The sequence below is a fragment of the Mobula birostris genome, chromosome 11 (genome assembly GCF_030028105.1).
Source record: "Mobula birostris isolate sMobBir1 chromosome 11, sMobBir1.hap1, whole genome shotgun sequence".
NCBI classification, from domain to species: Eukaryota; Metazoa; Chordata; class Chondrichthyes; order Myliobatiformes; family Myliobatidae; genus Mobula; species Mobula birostris.
This window is the reverse complement of record NC_092380.1, coordinates 98,455,619-98,476,589: the sequence shown is the minus strand read 5'-3', so window position 1 is coordinate 98,476,589 and position 20,971 is coordinate 98,455,619. Positions and strand designations below refer to the sequence as shown.

The following is a 20,971-nucleotide window of genomic DNA, read 5'->3' as shown; positions in this document are numbered from 1 at the left end:
TTCATAAGGAGCAAGCCATCTGCAGATGGGCATATGTCTTTTGTCCTAATATGTCCTAAACCTCTTAAGGAGTCTGCATGCCTTTCCTACGACCTCCAGTAATGGAGTGTTGTCTACAGAGTTACAAGTGAGGCAACCTTTGATTGAATAACCCAGTAGCTAAGTGTTGCAGTAAGCTGTCCCTTGTAATTTTAGCATGTCGTGTGGACTTGACAAAATCTGCTGAATGTCCGGTTAAATTGTGAATGAAGCTAGAATGTAACTTGCTGTTCTGGGACTCTTGAACTTTTTCCACTGGGGTTGACATGTGGGGCAGTTTTAACTGCATTAACATAATTTATGCCAATGTAATCGGCACAAGGCAAGCAAGGGCTTATTTCATTAAGTACACATCTTATGCTGAGATTTCCGCTGCTGCCTGTAAGGAGTTTGTACGTTTTCCCTGTGAACATGTGGGTTTCCTCCGGGTGCTCTGGTTTCCTCCCACAGTCCAAAGACGTACCAGTTGGTAGGTTAATTGGTCATTGTAAATTGTCCCGTGATTAAACTGGGATTAAGTCGGGGATTGCTGGGCTCGGAGGGGCAGAGGGCCAATTCCGCTCTGTATTGTAATAAATTTAAAAAAATCAGATGCACCAATGTGGAATGCAACTGAAGGCACTGGGTGCAACTTAATAATTGTTATAAAGTTCTCATGTAAGAAGTTGTAATGTGATTTACCGGCATATCTGTTCAATTTTTGAAAATATAGCATTGAAAGATAAAGTGCTATGCAATCCAGTTATTTTCTAAGCATCCTATTTTAGGCTGTAGATACTGTTTCTTTAATTATGGCTATTAATTCCTTGTTTTTCATTTGCACCATGATTTTTTTAATGTAAATTCCAGGTAATCTTGGATGTTGGATGTGGGACTGGAATTCTCACCATGTTTGCAGCCAGAGCTGGGGCCAAGCATGTGATTGGAGTTGACCAGTCTGAGATCGTTTACCAGGCCATGGATATTGTGAGGTAAAATTAATGTAACACTCTGGCTTCTTTTGAGCTTCGACAGGCTGCTTTCGCTTCAGCCATTGTTCTTAAAAATTGCCGTTTTAATGAGATGATTCCTTTTTTGCTTTGGAAGTCCGGCAGAAGACAGATTGGGGATGCTGGGTGAAAGAGATAACAGAAAAGAACTGAGATAAGGATCATTCACAGGAAATAAATTTTACCAGCTTGAGTAATTATTGTTTCCCGCCTAACTTTAGCTGTCTTGATAATAGCATATTCAGTATGATGGATAAGCTGCATGTTGGGGCAGAGAATCATTAAATTTAAGAAGATGCTTTGCTGATTAACTTTCAGTGTTTGGAGCTAAAGCTCCACATTAAACAGGACTGGGAACGAGGTGCAACACAGAACCCCGTGCTGGTGTGTGGGCTTATTCCTCATTATTTTTGCCAAAAGGATTGGCTGCTTAATTAATAAGCCCGCTGACTAATTTCGTTTCATTGACTAAGAATAAAGACTTTCAGTTTAAAACAATTCTGGGTTAAGATGAGCGGTGTACAGCAGTCAAGTACGAATCCAGATTTGGCGTTGGTTTTTGTGAGACTGATGTGCGATACACTGCGGTATTTGATTTCTGGTTTCAGATGCCTCTGGCATGATAATAGGGTGTGTCGTGGCATCTAAAGCAGCAGGAGTGTAGCTTTTGACTTAATGCATCAAATGGCCTCCTCCTGTGCTGTTATATTTGTGAATGTTGTGGTGTTACACACTGTTAGAAGCATTTAGGGCTGTGTTGTAAATGAAGTCATATATCTCAGGCCTTGGACTGCTATGTTTTGGACATCATTAGGCATTTGCTCATTAATTACAAGGGATTCATCATTTTGTGCAATAATTCTGGCACTGTCTGTTTCTCCTATTCTATATTTCAGTGCAGACAGCTGTCTGTCAGACATTTGCATTGGTGCTCCCTACCTGCAGTAGCTTAGTCATTTCTTCTTTGTGTTGGACTCTTGCCTGATCTTTACAACATTGATTCATAGCACGCACACCACCCAGGCCTCGGAAATTCTGCTGTGATATTAAACACCAGCAGTTGCATGTGGTTTGAATCACGCAATGACGTATTTTCTCCTATTTCTCTCGGATTTCAATAAAATTATAAGGTTTAACACACTGTGGTGGAGGGATGATAATAGCTTTTGATTTATTTCAGTTCCGTTGTCCATGCAAGTAGAGAATGGGGATGAGAAGAACTAGAAGTGATTCTGATAAAAATATACAACAAGGAGTTTTAATTCAGACACCACAGCACACAAGCTGGGATATGGCAGAAAGATTATAAAGATTAGCTTTATTTATCACATTAAAGCATTGAAACATACAGTAAAATGCGTTGTTTGTACCAACATCTAACACATTCTAAGGATTGTGCTGTGGGATGCCCACAAGTGATGCCGTGTTTCTGGTGCCAGTATAGCATGCCCATAACTTACTAACCCTTATAAACCTGAATGTCTTTAGAACGTGAGAGGAAATGGAAGTGCTCGGAGGAAATCCATGTGATAGGGCTACAGAACAGAAACAGGCCCTTTGGCCTGTCAAGTCTATGCTGAACCACTTAAACTGCCTAGTCCCCTTGGCCTGCACCCAGGCGAAAGTGCTCCATACTCCTCCCATCTAGCATTTTCCGATCCAAACTTATCTTAAATGTTGAAATTGAGCTTGCAAGCATCACTTATGTCATAGTCATACTTTATTAATCCCGGGGGAAATTGGTTTTCGTTACAGTTGCTCCATAAATAATAGATAGTAATAGAACCATAAATAGTTAAATAGTAATATGTAAATTATGCCAGTAAATTATGAAATAAGTCCAGGACCAGCCTTATTGGCTCAGGATGTCTGACCCTCCAAGGGAGGAGTCGTAACGTTTGATAGCCACAGGCAGGAATGACTTAGTGCTGCATCTCGGTGGAATGAGTCTCTGGCTGAATATACTCCTGTGCCCACCCAGTACATTATGTAGTGGATGGGAGACATTGACCCAGATGGCATACAACTTAGACAGCATCCTCTTTTCAGACACCACCATCAGAGAGTCCAGTTCCATCCCCACAACATCACTGGCCTTACGAATGAAAATGCTGGAAGTTCGTTCCACATTTTCACCACTTTCTGAGTGAAGTTTTCCATCATGTTCCCCTTCAACGTTTCACCTTGTTCCCTTATTCCATGATCTCGTTATGGTCTCACCCAACCTCAGTGGAAAAAGCATGCTTGCACTTTCCCTATCTATACCCCTCATAATCTTGTATACCTCTATCCGATCTCCCCTCAATCTTTAACATTCGAGCGGATAAAGTTCTAACCTATTCAACCTTTCCTTATAACTCAGGTGCTCCAGTCCTGGCAACATCCTTGTAGATTTTCTCTGTACTCTTTCAATCTTTCCTGTAAGTAGGTGGCCAAAACTGCACACAGTATTCCAAATTAGACCTCACCAACGTGTAATGGAACTTCAACATAATATCTCATCCCCTATACACAGTACTTTGATCCATAAAGGCCAATCTACCAAAAGCTTTCTTGACAACCCGATCTACCTGTGACACCACTTTCAATGAATTATGGACCTGTATTCCCAGATCCCTTTGTTCTACCACACTCCTCAGTGTCTGACCGCTCAATATGTAAGATCAAAGTGCAGGAACTCACACTTGTCTGCATTAAGTTCTATCTGCCATTTTTCAGCCCGTTTTTCCAGCTGGTCCAGATCCTACTGCAAGACATTGTAGTCTTCCTCACTGTCCACTACACCCCCGATCTTGGTGTCATTCACAAATTTGCGCATCCGGTTCATCACATTATCATCTAGATCATTGATAAATCTATGTGGTGGTGTGCTGGGGCAATGGCATCAACATGAGTAATTCCAACAGGCTGAATAAACTGAAAAGAAAGGCTGGTTCTGTTATAGGAGTCAAACTGGACACACTGGAGGCTGTGGTGGAACAAAGGACCCAATGGAAAATCCTGGCATTTCTGGACAATGTTTCTCTCCCTCTAAATGTCACTTTGGCTGAACAGAGGAACACTTTTAGTAATAGACGAATACTAATGTGCTGCTCCAAAGAGCGCTATATGAGGTATTCTTACCCTAGGCCATTAGACTCTATAATGAGTTAACGTATAACTGGGAAAGTGATGGTCCCCTCCTGTTAGACTGTTTGAGGTTACTTATTTTTTATTCTTTCTTATTTCTCTTCTAATATTTGTATATCTGTGCATTTGTAATGCTACAGTGACACTGTAATCTAATAAAGTTAGACTTTGGTTCAATCTACCTATTGCTGCTTTTACAGCACTTGTGACCAAGGTTCAATTCCACTACTCTCTGTGAGGAGTTTATACATTCACCCTGTGACTGCGTGGGTTTCCTCTGCGTGCTCTGGTTTCCTCCCAATTTCCAAAGCCATACAGGTTTGCACGTTACTTAGTCACATGGGTGTAATTGGGCGGGGCAAGCTCACTGGGCCAGAGAGGCGTGTTACTATGCTAGATCTCTAAATAAATAAATAAATCACATTCGTATTTTATGTGTGGATACTTACAGGTGAAATGAAATTGTTTTTTTTTCCACAGCTCTGTCTCATCATCAGGCATATTTTGAACTTGTTCTTTTTTACTCCTTTGACTTCTATGCTTCCTTGCACCTTCTAAAAGTCATGTTTGTCTGTCTGCTATCACAGTCATTCAGTCTTCTTTTTCTCTATTTTTTTGTCAGCTGACCTCTAATCAGAGCCAAATGTGGTCTTGGAGGCCAATGTAAGTGTAAATTTTGGAAGCAGACCAGTTTGTCTCAGTGAGAGCTATGTGCTCTAGGCTGAAACAATGATTCAGAGCAGGGAGGCTTTGTAAATGAAGCGTTGATTAGATAAGATTCAATGGGTACAAATTCGTTCTTTATTTTATGGAATGTGGCAAATTGCACATTGAATTCTAGCTGTAGTTCCTTGATTTCTGAGGAATATCTATTAATGGACTGTTAGTTTAGGATTATATTGCTTGGGCTTGGAAATCCAATTGGATCAGTAAAGCAGTTTAGTCAGAATAAAATGGATGAAATCCCCAGTCAATAGAAGTTGTGGACTCAGCAGCTCCCTCATGAGCACTAGCCTCCCCAGCATCCAGGACATCTTCAAGGAGTGATGCCTCAAAAAGGTGGCGTCCGTCATTAAGGACCTTCATCACCCAGGACATGCCCTCTTCTCATTGCTACCATCAGGCAAGTACAGAAGCCTAAAGACATATACTCAACAATTCAGGAACAGTTTCTTCCCTCTGCCATCCAATTTCTGAAAGAAAATTGAATGGATGGACACTGCCTCACTAGTCTTTTTTTTCTGGTTTTGCACTACTTGTTTAATTTAACTATATATATATATAATATGAACAACAAATTTCATGACATATTCCAGTGATTAAACCAATTCTGATCCTTAATTTGACGGTCTTGGAGGGGAAATAGCACGGGGAACTTCCAAAGTATCTGATGGCCAATTAAAATGTAATCTCCAATCATTTGGTTAGCCCCTGGTTTCGTGTCAGTGTGGGCGAGAGTTGAAATATGAGTGATCTGCAGGATTACACAAAGACATATGTGAGGCTTTCTAAATTGTCTGGTCTTCACTTGCCCCATCACTGAACTATTCCCATAACCTGTGGACTCACTTTCAAGGACTCTTCATCTCACCGTCTCAATATTTATTGCTTATTTATTTATTATTATTATTTCTCTTTTTTGTATTTGCACTATTTGTTGTCTTTTGCACATTGTTGCTTGTTCATCCTGTTGGGTGCGGTCTTTTCATTGATTCTATTATGGTTCTTGGATTTACTGAGTGCCCACAAGAAAACAAATCTCAGGGTTGTATATGGTGACATATACTGTATGTACTTTGATAATAAGTTTGCTTTGAACTTTGAAGTTACGCACTCAATGCCCTCCAGCTAAATCAGGCTTGCTTTGTCAGGAAGTCCATGAATCTGAATCAGAATCTGGTTTGTTATCACTGGTTTATGTTGTGAAATTTGTTGTTTTGCGGCAGCAGTACAATGCGATGCTTAAAATATATAAGAAATTATAATAAGAAATATAGCTAAAAATTAAATAAGTAATGCAAAAAAGAGAGCAAAAATAACGAGGTAGTGTTTGTGGGTTCATTGCCTGTTCAGGAATCTGATGGCTGCTTGTCCAAACTTTTGATGCTTGGGCTTTTTGAACTTCTTGTTGCTTTCAGCACACCATTTAAATGCAAGTTGTTAATTCCATCCCAGTTGAAAGCAATTTTAAGAAAGTGGCTTAGAACAAGTGACAATACAGTGCAATCATTCGTCAGTTACAGGTAATTGGATTGCTGGATTCTGATATCGAGTAACATTATATACGGTATGATATAACAAGAAATTTGTTATTTTTTCCATACAACATATTGCTATTTCTACTCCTAGGGAAAATGAGCTGGATGATGTTGTAACACTGATCAGAGGAAGGATTGAGGACGTGGATCTCCCAGTTGATAAGGTGGACGTTATTATTTCTGAGTGGATGGTGAGTTACTCTTTTTTAATTCCCATTCCCATTTCAACATGTTGGTCCATGGCCTCCTCTACTGCCACAATGAGGTTGTGGGAGTAACATTATTCCATGTGGGTAGCCTCCAATCTGACGGCACAAATATCAATTCTTCTACCTTCTGGTGATTTCTCCCCCATCCCCTTCCTCCTTTTCCATTCCTCATTTTGGTTCCCCTCTTACCCCTTCGCCTCCTTACTTGCCTATTATCTCCCTCTGGTACCCTCTTCTTTCCCTTTCTCCCATAGGTCACTCTCCTCTCCTTCCAGATTCTTTCTTCTTCAGCCCTTTTCCTTTTCCACTTATCATTTTCGAGTGTCTCACTTAATCCCCCACCCCCACCCAACTACCCTCACTCTCACCTGGATTTACCAATCAACTTCCAGCATGGCCTCCTTCCCCTCCCCCTTCCTTTCCAGTCCCGATGAAGGGTCTCAGTCTGAAATATCGACTCTTTATTCCATTCCATAGATACTGCCAGACCTGTTGAGTTCCTTCAGCATTTTGTGGATTTCCAATATCTGCAGAATCTCTTGCGTTTTTGTTCTTTTTAGTTATTCCTAAACTCTGTTTATAAATTATGAATTGTCCCTCCTTTCCTCGGTCTTTGCTGCTTTTAACTGTTGATTTCTTTCTCCCTGTAAGTACTAAATGCGCAGTTCTCAACCAACACTGCTTGTGACAGATTAATTAGATGTTCACTCACTGTTGTGTGTGAGACTTGTATTACACAAATGTTTGCTCATTTTGCTTGCAAATTCATGATTACAACACTTCATTAATACCTACAGTAGTTGGCACCAGAATGATTTGAAACATGTTGAGAATAGGTGCTGTGCAAATAGCACTTTGCTTTCTCTTTAAAGGTGCCATTCAATACTGAAAACTCTGCGTATTGTGGTAGTAAATCAGCTCTGTAATGCCACCGTTATGATGCACTGGTACAATTTTTTTACAAAACCATTGGCTTCACTAATGTGGGTTTATATAGCTGAATTCTTTTCTCTAGATTTTTACATTTGACTTGAACAGATTGGTATCTTCTTCCCTGGAGGCAAGTTGAGCTCACGCTTTCTCGGAAATTGCTGTGGATTGTGTGATTTTATTTGGTTGAGAAGCAAAATCCAATCGAGATTAGGTTTGAGCACTTCGCATTTTTTTTTGGAATTAGACTTCTCAGTGACCTTGATGAGGTTGTTGAACTGTGTTTCAAAACTCTGCAGTCCTTCTAGTAAAAACGTACTTCCACAGAGCTGTCGGGTAGCGAGCTCCAGGTTTTGCATCCAGCTACAATTAAGGGAAAACACTGAACATGTAAGGCAGGATGCTGAGTGACTTCAAGATGGTTTATTGTCATTTGTCAGTACACGAGTGCAGAGAAGAATAAAATGATTGCTGGTCCGTATCTGATGCAGCAGAAAAAAAACCCATAATATGCTGAAAGAACACAATAAAAACACAATAAATATGAATACATAGGATTAGCTTATGCGTAAACTGATTGTCTGTACATAAAGTGATACTAGATTGAGGAGTATTTGTACATAATATGACCGTGAGAGGAAATGACAAAGTAGTGGTTGTGGAGGTGGGTTAATAGCTGGAGGCGTTGATCAGCTTGATGGGTTGGTTTGATGCTGTGTAGCTTCTTCCCTGATGGGAGTGTGACAAACAGTCCCCGAGCAGGATTGGTGAGATCCTTCATGATATTGCTGGTGTTTTCCTGGCACCTTTCTGTATGTATGACCTTGAAGGCTATATAGGCTGAAGTTGGTGATGTGTTGGGCCGTTTTGTCTATTGTTATAGAGCCCTCCAGTCTGTCACAGTACAGTTTCCATACCACGGAGTGATGCAGCATGTTAGTGTGCTGTCAACTGCTCATTTGTGGGACTTGGAGGAAAATTGCAGATGATAGCACTCCATCTGCCAGCTGTCCTTGTCAGCTTGGTTCAGAACACAGGTTTGAGAGATTTTGTAGATGATAATTGTAGCCACACTGCGCCAGTGATAGAGAGTGTGAATGTTTAGGCCCATGTTTAGGATGCAGTTCATTGACTTCACCTTGGCATTTAATATGATCATCCCCCAGAAGCTGGTGGATAAACTGTGTTCGTTGGGTCTTCAACACCTCTCTTTCTAACTGTATCTTGGGACTTACTGACAGAGGGACTACAGTAAGTCTGTGTTGGCAGCAAATACCACATTGAACACTGGTGCCCGCCAGGGCTGTAGGTTCAGCCTGCTACTGTTCACGCCTCTGATGCATGACTGTACTGCTAGATCCATTTTAAACCGAATCATCAAGTTTTGATGACACAGCAGTGGTTGGCCTCGTCAACAACGGCAAAGTGTGAAGACAGCAATTTGAGTCTCAACATGGGTAAGACGAAAGTGACGATGTGGTCTTTATGAAGGTGTAGGCTGACCATTCTTGACTGCACGTACGCAGTTCCTCCATGGAGAGATTGGGTGCACTTAGCCTCTGGGAATGCACATAAGGGATGATCTCACCTGGTACTTCAACACCACCTCTTTAGTCAAGAAAGCACAGCAGTGTCTCCACATGTTGAGGAGATTGAGTTGAGAGAAGCTCCCCATACCTACTTCCATTCTAACCACATTGTAGGAGAACCATAAACACTATCCTAGGCCATAAGACATAGGAGCAGAAATAGGCTAGTACATATATGTCACCAAGTACGAGACTGAGATCCATGTTCTTGTGGGCTTACTCAATAAATCTATAGAAAAATAACCACAATAGAGTCAATGAAAGACTGCCCAACCAAGGCATTCAACTAGAGTGCAGAAGACAACAAACTGCAAATACAAAAAAAAGAAACAACAACAATATATAAATAAGCAATAAGTATCAAAAGCATGAGATGAAGAGTCCCTGAAAGGGAGTCCATTGGTTGTAGGAAGATTTCAGTGATAGATAGATAGATATACTTTATTGATCCCGAGGGAAATTGGGTTTTGTTACAACCGCACCAACCAAGAATAGAGCATAAATATAGCAATACAAAAACCACAATCAATCAAACAACAATATGCAAACTATGCCAGATGGAAATAAGCCCAGGATCAGCCTACTGGCTCAGGGTGTCTGACCCTCCACGGGAGGAGCTGCAAAGTTCGATGGCCACAGGCAGGAACAACCTCCTGTGCTGCCCAGTGTTGTATCTCGGTGGAATATGGCCGAAGTCCAACAGTAAAAAGTTCAATATCTGGTCTACAAGCACGTTCCTCGATCGTAATATGACCCGGATTGCACCATCTGTTGTTAACCAGAACAGTAAGCACCCAACTCCTTTACGCTTACCGCTCTCAGTGCACTTCCGGTAACCCGGAATGGTCTGGAAGCCGTCCATGGAAAAGTTTTGGTCAGGTATGTCCTCGTGCAGCCCCAGTAAAACACATAACACTGCGCTCCCGGAATGTTCTCTGACACCTGGCTAGCGCCGTGAACTCATCCATTTTATTACCCACCGAACTCCTCTTCTCCATAAGTCTCTGTTGTCTCGACCCGGTCCTCTTTCCTCGACTTTGTGATCCCCCTCTGCATCTTCTGTTTGATGGGGAAAGTGAAGTTAACTTATTCCCTTTGGTTCAAGAGCCTGATGGCTGAGGGGGTAGGTGTATAGAACTACATCATTTGGGAGAAGTAGTGAGAAGGGAAACGCATTGAGCTGGAGAGCTGAATGTGCAGATATCTATCAGTTTGGGGAAGGGGAATGGAGATGTTTGGATAGAGTAGTACGTTATACAGTTGGACTGTGATGATCTCATGTAATGGAGACAGCATCTGCATAATAATGCTGTGGTATTACTGATTTATAACAGTATTGCTACGTAGAAAAACATATTTTGAAATATTTATTTTACGTTTGTCCTTCTCTTTGTGTCATTGCAATTCAATGAACTGTCGCAAAGTCAAGTTCTTTTAAAGGTCTCTGTACAAAAATGCATTTTTGGAAATATGTGCAGAAATAAGGCCAGGCATGAGGAAATGCTGATAAATCGTCAGTCACTGTTCAATATTCATTATTTTTCTCCATTCAATTTAAAAAGCAATGGGCACATAGAATTGTTTGTTAAGCTAATGGGTTACTTTCTGAACTGTGTCAGCCCACTGTTTGCACATTAAAATGAAACATTGAGAGGTCCTGCTGCTTGAGAGGTGAATTGTTTTGCAGTGTTACGTTATTAAACAGATTCTGCAGGGAATGTGGTGCTAATGATCAACAGAACAAACACTGCCTCCATTTACAGTACTCTAACTGTAGACTCAGGCACCGTAGATTTTTTACATAAATTTTGTTTTAAATGTTTATTGTTTGTCTTCTGCATTCAGTAGAAGAGAGCAAATTTTAGTTTTCCAAATACTCATTTTCCAAAGAAAATTAAATGTTACAGAGATATTTTTGTAGTTCGTTAAAGAAAGTAGCATATTCAGTCATAGACACAAAATACTGGAGGAACTCAGCAGGCCAGGCAGCACCTGTGGAAAAAAGTACAGTCGGCATCTCTGGCCGAGACCTTTGTGTGTGCTTCTTGGACTTGCAGCAACTGCAGATTTTTTCTTGTTTGTGATATTCAGTGACAGACCCCTTTTCAAGTAAAAACTTGATTACTTTTTAGGTATATAGCCCAATTCATAATTAAACAAAGATAACAAACAGGATACTGATGATTAATGGCATAGAGTTGAATGAACTAAACTAATTAACTGAAACAGAAACAGGTGTAGAAGGAATCTAACTGAGCGAAGAACAACCAAACTAAAAGGTGAGGGTGGGGCAGATGTGACAATTTAACCTTCAAATCATCAATTCTTACACCTTGGTAAAAGTGAGCATAGCAACAAGAAACAGGGTGGTCATCCTGCATTCACAAGGTCTGCTAAGCAGAAATCCCATTGACAGGAGTTTCATGATGTGCTGTCCAAGCTCTTTTGAAGAAGCACGGGGAAATGGGCAAGGTTGAGCACCAGAAACGCAGTGACTGACCACAGAAACTGAGGCTACGTCCACACTACACCGGATAATTTTGAAAACGCCAGTTTCGAGTAAAGACGACAGGCGTCCACACTAAGCTTTTTTCAAAATATCTCTGCCCACATTAGACGGATATTTGGACGAATCTCCTCCTACTGGGCATGCGCAGGACACACAGAAAACAAGCGAAGAGGAAACGGTATACTTGGCGCGCGTTTGTCCAGTTATGGAGTAGAAAAAGTTAAAAGGAATTACTCTTGGCTCTCGCCCAGGAGGACTTAAAACTAAAAAAAAACAAATACTGGATCATATGGAGGCAACCGACAGGGAGTTCATGGACAGTATGACCCGGCTGACGATGAACACTGAAAAACTGACTAACTCTGTTGCATTAATAAAGTACCTTGTTAAATGTATAAAAACATGTCTGCATCAATGTTATCTTTTATTTCCATACAATGTTACATTAGGCTGTTACACATCTATTGTCAGAGAAGTACTTGCATAAATAGGTACTTGGTTCTTGGTTCTTGATCCTCCAAAATATTCCGCATGGAATTTAAACTGTAGGTGGCGGAGGGTGTTTTCTGTCCTTACCTTCATACAAGCAAGGACAGAAAACAAGGCAAAGTGAGTATACTTACTTATTCAGTAAGCTATGGGTCAAAGTATTTGGTGAGTACATTTCTAACACCTCTGGCTTCAGTCTCGTTCTGAAATTGTTAGGTTCTGTGAAGCGCAGAATCAAATATCGCTGTGATGATTGTACGCTGTGATCAACTGTTTGGCGACAATAAAGTAATAATAATAATAAAACAATGAAATGCCGTGCTGCCGCCATCTGTTTCGGCACGTCATGACAGCGGTTTTAAAAATCTCCGGTTACCCTGTACACACTGCAACGGATATTAGGCATTTTCAGATTTATTCACTCTGGAGACCGTTTCTGAAAATCTCCGTTTTCAGGGTCTGAAAACGCTGTTTCAGTGTGGACGGAAGGTCAAAACGAAGAGAAAAAGCTTCGTTTTCAAAATTATCCGACATAGTGTGGACGTAGCCTCTTGCAGCGTATGAGAGATATGTGAAACAACGTGTCTTCTAAGTTGGAAGAAGTCCAGCACTGCTTTCAGCTCTGAACTCACAGAAAACACTGGAACCCAAGTACACCTCTCTACAGTTCGGAGAAGTCTTGCCAGAAGTGTTCTTCATGGAAGAGATGCTGCCAAAAAGTCATTCTTCCGAAGTGGAAACAAAGCCAAGAGACTCACCTACACACAAAAACACGAGGACTGGGGTGCTGAACAATGGCAGCAAATGCTCTGAAGTAGAGTCAAAATTTGAAAATTTTGGTTCACAGAGGAGGCAGCTCGTCCATAGAAGAGCTGGAGAGCATGACATTGATGAGTGTCTGCAGCCAACAGTGAAGCACTGCAGAGGTTTCTTGCAGGTTTCAAACTCCATTTCTGTAAATGGTATTGCTGACCTAGTTAGAATTAATGAAATCCTCAATGCTGAGAAATACAAGTGGATCAGTGAGGCATCTGATCGGTCCCAACTTCATTCTGCAGTAGGACAACGACCCCAAACGCACGGTCAAGGTCACAAAGAACTATCTTCAGTACAACGAAGAACAAGGAGTTCTGCCACGGATAGTAGGCCTCCACAGAGCCCGGATCTCAACATCATCAAGGCTGTCTGGGATTACCTAGGGAGACAGAAGCAAGTGAGAAGGTGAGAGTCTGCAGAACAGTGTCAAATTTTCCAAGCTGCTTGGGATGTCCAACCAGCCGATTTTCTTTAAAAACTGCATGACAGTGAATCTAAGAGAATTGATGCTGTTTTAGAGGCAATGGATGAACACACGAAATATTGATTTGAGTTTTTTTACTGTTTACTGCTCTTTATAGGATGTTTTTTAGAAATTTGGGAACGTTCCATTTCATTATCTTTGAAAGCATCTTTGCTTTACAGATTTTTTAATGTGTGCCTAAGGCATTTTCACAATACTGTATGTCGCACTTTTAACACTTAAAGGAAAGGAGAGAGAGTGGGAGAAGCTTAGATGAAGAATTGCAGAGGTTGGGACCTTGGTAGTTAATGGCTTAACTTTCATAGGTAGTTTGTTTACAGTCATTTTCAGTACATAAGAGAATGAAAAGAATTGTTACTCCAGATCTGATACAGCCCAAAAAAAACACATAAGATAACGAACACTATAGTAAAATAAACACAATAAGTATAAATACATAAGAGAACAGTCCTGAAGAAGGGCCTCGGCTCGAAATGTTGACTGTTCATTTCCATACATGCTGCCTGACCTGCTGAGTTCCTCCAGCATTTTGTGTGTGTTGCTTTGGATTTCCAGCATCTGCAGACTTTCTCGTGTTTACATAAGATGGTTTTTATACAATGATTGTGTGACAATAAACTGATGCTAGGCACTTTATGTGTCATTCATTTGTAATCAATGCAGAACCTTTTAAATCAAATCAAATTCACGTTTAATTATCATTCGGCTATACATGAATACAGCTGAATGAAACAGCATTTCCCTAGGGCCAAGTTGCAAGATATACACAGCTCATGCAAAATAACAAGCACACACACAGTCACACAAAAAAAAACACATATATATCAGCCCAGGTCTCTGAGTGACATGTCCCGCAGATTGATGGTTCCGTTTCCGGCAGTCCATAGACCAACATATGCATGTAATCCAGCCTGCCATTCCACTGATCAAACACAAGAGGGCAGCACCAGTGAGTGAGGCCAGCTCCTAACCGAGCATGGACACCATCGGCATCTCCTCTCCGGAACTGTAGCAGCAGGCAAGCCTGCAGCTTGAGGCCTAGTCACTACAACTGAGGTCACATAGCCAGCTATCGTGCCACCAAGCAAGGGAAGCCGGCCTGGGGCTCTTACATTATCAATGTCCAACAGGGTCTTGCAATAGCAAGAGAAACATCCAAGACAATTACTCATGGTTACACTGCACGCTGCCTTCACAGCAGGCAGCAACTCAGTCTGCAGTCAGTCCAGCACCTCCACCAATGAACGGCTCACTGATGGGGTCAACCTGCAGTATCCAGAGTTCTTGGAGTCTAGGAAAGAAGACATTTAACAAAGAAAAAAGCATGTTTGGTTGGCTCTGAGGGACCTCTGTGTCCGAAAGCGCAGCCATTTTACTGGAAGAATACCTAATGCAGGAGACTGAATTGACAGTGAAAGACATAATTACATATGTACTTGGAACTTTATTTTGATCAGTTGCAGTAGTTTTGCAAGAATTTATGAGGTTGACCTGTTAGCAACTCAATGACATTTATTTTAACGGTTTAAAGTAATATATCCAATTATTTGTGTTTACTATACGAATTAAAACTTGTCTTTCATGTGTCATTGAGCAATGGATTTTTCACCATTCTTGACTGCAGATTAATTAAGGTTTTGTTGTTGATATTGTGTTTTGTTGGCTTTATTTGCTTTTGTCATGGGGTCTTAGGTCTTGGTGGAGCACCATTCTTAATTATTGTAAATGAAAATCACCTGTTGTAGAATTGATGTGGACCTTGTACGCGGAACCTGTCAGAGTATCTTGCTCGCTGTTTTAAAATAATTCAAATTATTCGTAGGTTCATTAAAGCTGACATATGTGGCTTGCCCCAATCACTCCATTTCTAAATAGCTTGCCAGGCCATTTCAGAAGGGAGTTAAAAATTCTTGCATATTGGAAGCTGTATGTAGCCTGGACGGATTAAGGCAGCAGATTTCCTTTCCTGAAGTAGGTTATTGAACAAAAAAATGTCTATAACTATCTGTGCATTTCAGAGTTTTATATAGGTATCCGTTAGTCTCATGAGACCATGGATTTGCACCTTGGAAAGTTTCCAGGGTGCAGGCCTGGGCAAGGTTGTATGGAAGACCAGCAGTTGCCCATGCTGCAAGTCTCCCCTCTCCACGCCACCGATGTTGTCCAAGGAAGGGCATTAGGACCCATACAGCTTGGCACTGGTGTCGTCGCAGAGCAGTGTGTGGTTAAGTGCCTTGCTCAAGGACACAACATGCTGCCTCAGCCAAGGCTCGAACTAGCGACCTTCAAATCGCTAGACGACCGCCTTAACCACTTGGCCACACGCCAACACTTTCAGAGTAACAATTACTGAAACTAACTTTTCATTCCTAATGTATCTAATTAACTAAATTTGAATTCCCATCTGTTATGGCAGGATTAAACCTTGGACCTCTGGATCATTACCCCTGGATACTAATCTAGCACTTTAATCACTTCTGCAACAATGGTGTGAAATGCCCTACTTCTAAGAAGAATTATTCATCATCTCTAAAAATGAACTTCCATCTTTCTTGTCGGGCTGTAACTTGCAAATCTAATTGAGTGATATGTTTTCACTACTTGTCCTTTTGTATCTGAGTCAGAAGATCCCAGTCCAGAGATTTGGGCCCCTCTCATTCTCCTATGCTCCAGGGAATGAAATCCTCACCTATTCTATCTTTACCTGTAACTCAGGTTCTCAAGCCTTGGCAACATCCTTGTAATTTTTCTCTGCATTCATTCAATCTTGTTGATAACTTTCCTGTAGGTAGGTGACCAGAACTCAAAGGTTAATTTTATTGTCAAAGTATGCATGTACATGCAAATCTGATACTTGTCTTCTCCAGATAGCCATGAAATACAGAAAAACCATGGGTGTTGATGAAAGAAAACACATCAACTCCCTTCCCCCAGCATGAAAAAGAAAAGAAACAAAACTTGCAGACCCTAAAATCTTCCTCTTCCTTGCAGAGAAAAACAGTGACAATAACAGTCCCTGACCTCCTCACTCACAGAAAAAAACCAGCGACAATAACAATCCTGACCCCTCACCCACGGAAAAAAACAGTGACAATAACAATCCACAACCTCCTTACTCACAGAAAAGTATAGCGATAGTGGCAACAAAACCCCCTAAGCCCCACCACACGAACAATTACCAGATCACCCACTAGTTGTCCGCAAAAAAGAAAACACTGAAAAAACTGAAGGAAACCAATGTAAAGTACAGTCCAATAATCAGGTAAATCTCAGAATATCAAATAGATTATTTTTCACAGAGAACTGCCCTTGCATTGCGTTTTTTTTTAAACATTATTTAGAAATTGTTGATAAAATAACATTGATGCTCCCACTGCCAATAGGATAAAACTATGGCTGAAAAGATTCAGCAAGTTCACCTGCGTCCTATGACCCGTAGCAGCTTTAGGGTTTTTTTATTCATTCATTTGCAGGATGTGAATGTTGTTGGTTATGACAATATTTATAGTCCACCTCTATCTGAACTGAAGAGATGATGCAAAGTCAACTATATAGTGGTTTAGAATGACATATATTTTGGATAGATGTTCTTTCCTTTGGGACTGATGAATTAGAATTTATTTTCCATCAGTCCGTTTGTAATAGTGATTGCTGATACTAGCTTTCTCATTCCTGATTTACTTGAGATGTAAATATTAATTCCCCAGCTGCCCTGCTGGGACTCAAACCTGGACGTGGTTTAATTCTCTCCTGTTACTTATCATGTGTGGAGCATCAGCAGTTGGGATGCTGAAATCTGACGCTTCCTTTGTTAACGATTCCATTTGGCAACTAATCACGGTGCAGGATTGTGGATGAGGTTGGAGTCAGAAACATGAAGGCAGTCCACAGAACTTGTGGTGTATTACAGACGAGGCTGAACCTGTCTTTTTCCCACACCTTCTTGTCTACTTTACAATGTAGTTGACTGGGAATCTTCTAAGTAAAGATGGAGGGTTAGCTTTATTTGTCACACATCCATCAAAACATACAGTGAAATGCATTATTTGCATCAAATCATATCCGCAAGGATTGTGCTGGGGGCAGCCTTAAGTGTTACCATGCTTTTGGCTCCAACATAGCATGTCCATAACAACCTCAACCCTAACTATACATCTTTGGAGTGTGGGAGGAATCCATGTGGTGATAGAGAGAATGTACAAATTCCTTACAGACAATGGCCAGAATTGAATCCCAATTGATGATTGCTGACACTGTACCTCTTCCTAGAGATGCTGCCTGTCCTGCTGCGTTCACCAGCAACTTTGATGTGTGTTGCTAGAAATGTTTTGGTGAGTTTGACTGAGTATATATGAATTGCATAAAGCAATTCTGAATGCTTAATGCCACAATTACTACATATTAATTTGACCTGCTTCCATTGGGAATGGATGAGGTAAAAACTGTAGCAACGTCAGAGGGAAAGACCTGAAAAGACTGTGGTTTAGAAATATAATGCAAGGACATAGATCAGGATGTGTCTATCCTTCCCCCCCCCACCACCATCTTTTCACTTTAGAAATTGACCAGCATTGAGGAAAACCACTAATTTTCCTACACTGTATCACTGACTGCACCTCTAAACTTCCTATTGGTTGTAAAGCATTGCCAGTGCCATTTAGAAAGCAAGGAGGTTTTTCCTTTATTAGTAACCTCATGATAAAATAACTACAGTAGATCTCTCCTATTAAATGCTGAGAAGTTCATGTCACCATTGAGCTCATTTAAGTATTCCATTGTCAAAGTAAATGTGGTGTAAGACCAAAAGATATAGGAGCAGGATTAGGCCAGTTGACCCATCAAATCTGCTCTGCCATTTCCCTCTCAGCCCCAATCTCCTGCCTTCTCCGCATATTCCTTCATGCTCTGACTAATCAGGAATCTATCAACCTCTGTCTTAAGTATACCCATTGACTTGGCCTCCATAGCTGCCTGTGGCAATGAATTCCACAGATTCACCGCTCTCTGGCTAAAGAAATTCCTCCTTATCTTTGTTCTCAGTGGACATTCTCTCTATTCTGAAGCTGGTCTTAGACTCTCCTACTATAGGAAACATCCTCTCCAAATCCACTCTATCGAAGCATTTCAACTTCAATAGGCTTCAATGAGATCCCCTCCCCCTTCATTCTTCTGGATTCCATTGAATATAGGCCCAGAGCCATCAAACACTCTTCATATGATAAGTGTTTCAATCCCGGAATCATTTTTGTGAACCTTCTTTTCATGCTGTCTATTGTCAGCACATCATTTCTTAGATCAGGGGGCCAAAACTGCTCACAAAACTCTAAGTGAGGCCTCAACACTTCCCAACCCTGTATACTATCTGCCACTTCTTTGCCCATTTTCCTAATCTGCAAGTCCTTCTGTAGCCTCTTTGCTTCCTCAGCATTGCCTGTCTTTCCATCTATCTTCGTAATGTCCACAAAATTGGCCACATAGCCATCAATTCTGTCATCCTGATCATTGATATATACAGTGCCTATAAAAAGTGTACACCACCCCCCTCCCCCCCGGAGTTATATGTTTTATTGTTTTACAACATTGAATCACAGTGGATTTAGTTTGGCATTTTTTGACACTGATCCATTCCTCTCCTTGCCCTATAGTCACTGCCTACTGGGTTTTCCTTTCAAGTATTAGTCATCCCTGTGTTACATAAGAATTCCATTCCTTAAAAACATCCAGTAGCTGATTTCTCCAAAAGTCCGAAACACACAAAATGCCGGAGGAACTCAGCAGGCCAGGCAGCATCTAAGCAAAAGAGTATTGTCGACGTTTCGGACCAAAATTCAACCCATATGGTTTTCTTTATATACACTTGATATAGTTATTCCATTACATTGAATAATTTGATAACACTATCCATAATATATACTGTAAACAAGTATTAATGAATACCTTGAAACTTATTATTACAACTATGAAAAATGTATGGGTGAATTTGCATGAAGCCAGGTTTCTGTAAGTCAGGTCAATTGTAGCCCAGGGTACCTCCTGTACCTGTTAGTTTCCTTTTGAACTTCTTGATTGAATCTACCTCAACTATTCTCCCTGGCAGTTCATTCCTGATTCGTAATATCCTGCAGACGACAAAAGTAATTCTTCATCCAGGTTCAAAGGTCAAAGTTCACATTCAAAGTAAATTTATTATCAATGCACATATATGTCAGTATGTACAACCATAAAATTTGTTTTCTTGTGGGAATATTCAGTAAATCCACGAACCATAACAGAATCACTGAAAGACCGCCCAACTAGGGCATTCAACCAGAGTGTAGAAGACAACAAACTCTGTGTAAACAAAAAGAAGAAATAATAATAATAATAATAATAATACATAAATAATCAATAAATATCAGGAACATGAGATGAAGAATCCTTGAAAGTAAGTCCATAGGTTGTGGAAACAGTTCAGCGATGGGGTAAGTGAAGTTATCCCTGCTGGTTTAAGAGCCTGATGGTTCTTGAACCTGGTGGTATGGGTCCTGAGAGTTCTGTAACAACTTGATGGCAACAACGAGAAGAGAGCATGGCCTGGCTGGTGGGTGTGCTTGATGATTCTCTCCTGCGACAGTCTCCATATAGATGTGCTTGATGGTGGGGAGGGCTTTACCCCTGATGGACCAGGCTGTATGTGGTGCACCTGTGCTGATGGAGATTGTGGAGGAGATGTTCTTGCCAATCCAGACTAACTAGGTTCTGCAAGTGAGGAAATCAAGGATCCAATTGCACAAGGAGATGCTGAGACCAAGGTCTTGAAGCTTATTGATTAGGTTTGAGGGGATGATAGTACTGAATGCTGAGCTATAGTTGATAAAGAGCATCCCAATGTATGCTTTTTAGCTGTCCAGGGTTGATTGAAAAGCCAGTTAAGTGGCATCTGCTGTGGACCTGTTGTAATGGTTGACAAAATGGAGTGGACCCACATCGCTTCTCAAGCAGCAGTTGCTATGTTTCATCACCAACCTCTCAAAGCACCTCATCACAGTGGATTTAAGTACTACCGGAGGATAGGCATTGAGGAAGGTTACCATGTTCTTAGTCATTCAGTAGGTATTTATTGAAGCTTGTATGAAGCAGATAGGTACCTCAGACTGCTGAAGTGAGAGGTTAAAGATCTCTGTGAACACTCTGCCAGTTGATCAGCACTGCTCTTTAATACTCAGCCAGGTACCTCATCTGGGCCAGATGCTTGCTGTAGATTAGATTAGATTAGATTAGATTATGAGGACACGCAGTCCTCTTTTATTGTCATTTAGTAATGCATGCATTAAGAAATAATACAATATTCCTCCAGAATGATATCACAGAAACACAAGACAAATCAAGATTAAAAAAACTAACAAAACCCACATAATTATAATATATAGTTACAACAGTGCAAAGCAATAACGTAATTTGATAAAGAACAGACCATGAGCATGATAACAAAAAATGTCTCAAAGTCTCTCGAAAGTCCCATCATCTCATGCAGACGGTAGAAGGAAGAGA

At 40.8% G+C, this 20,971-nt stretch overlaps 1 protein-coding gene across 3 annotated transcripts in view; it reads left to right on the top strand.

Annotated features, from left to right (window-relative positions):
- Nucleotides 1-20,971, top strand: part of prmt3 (protein arginine methyltransferase 3) — a 286,249-nt gene that overhangs the window by 68,789 nt on the left and 196,489 nt on the right. For all 3 annotated transcript variants that reach the window (XM_072272745.1, XM_072272744.1, XM_072272746.1), the window contains 2 exons: nt 889-1,010; nt 6,507-6,606. In XM_072272745.1, coding sequence (XP_072128846.1) covers nt 889-1,010; nt 6,507-6,606 — 222 coding nt within the window. The remainder of the gene's footprint in view (nt 1-888; nt 1,011-6,506; nt 6,607-20,971) is intronic.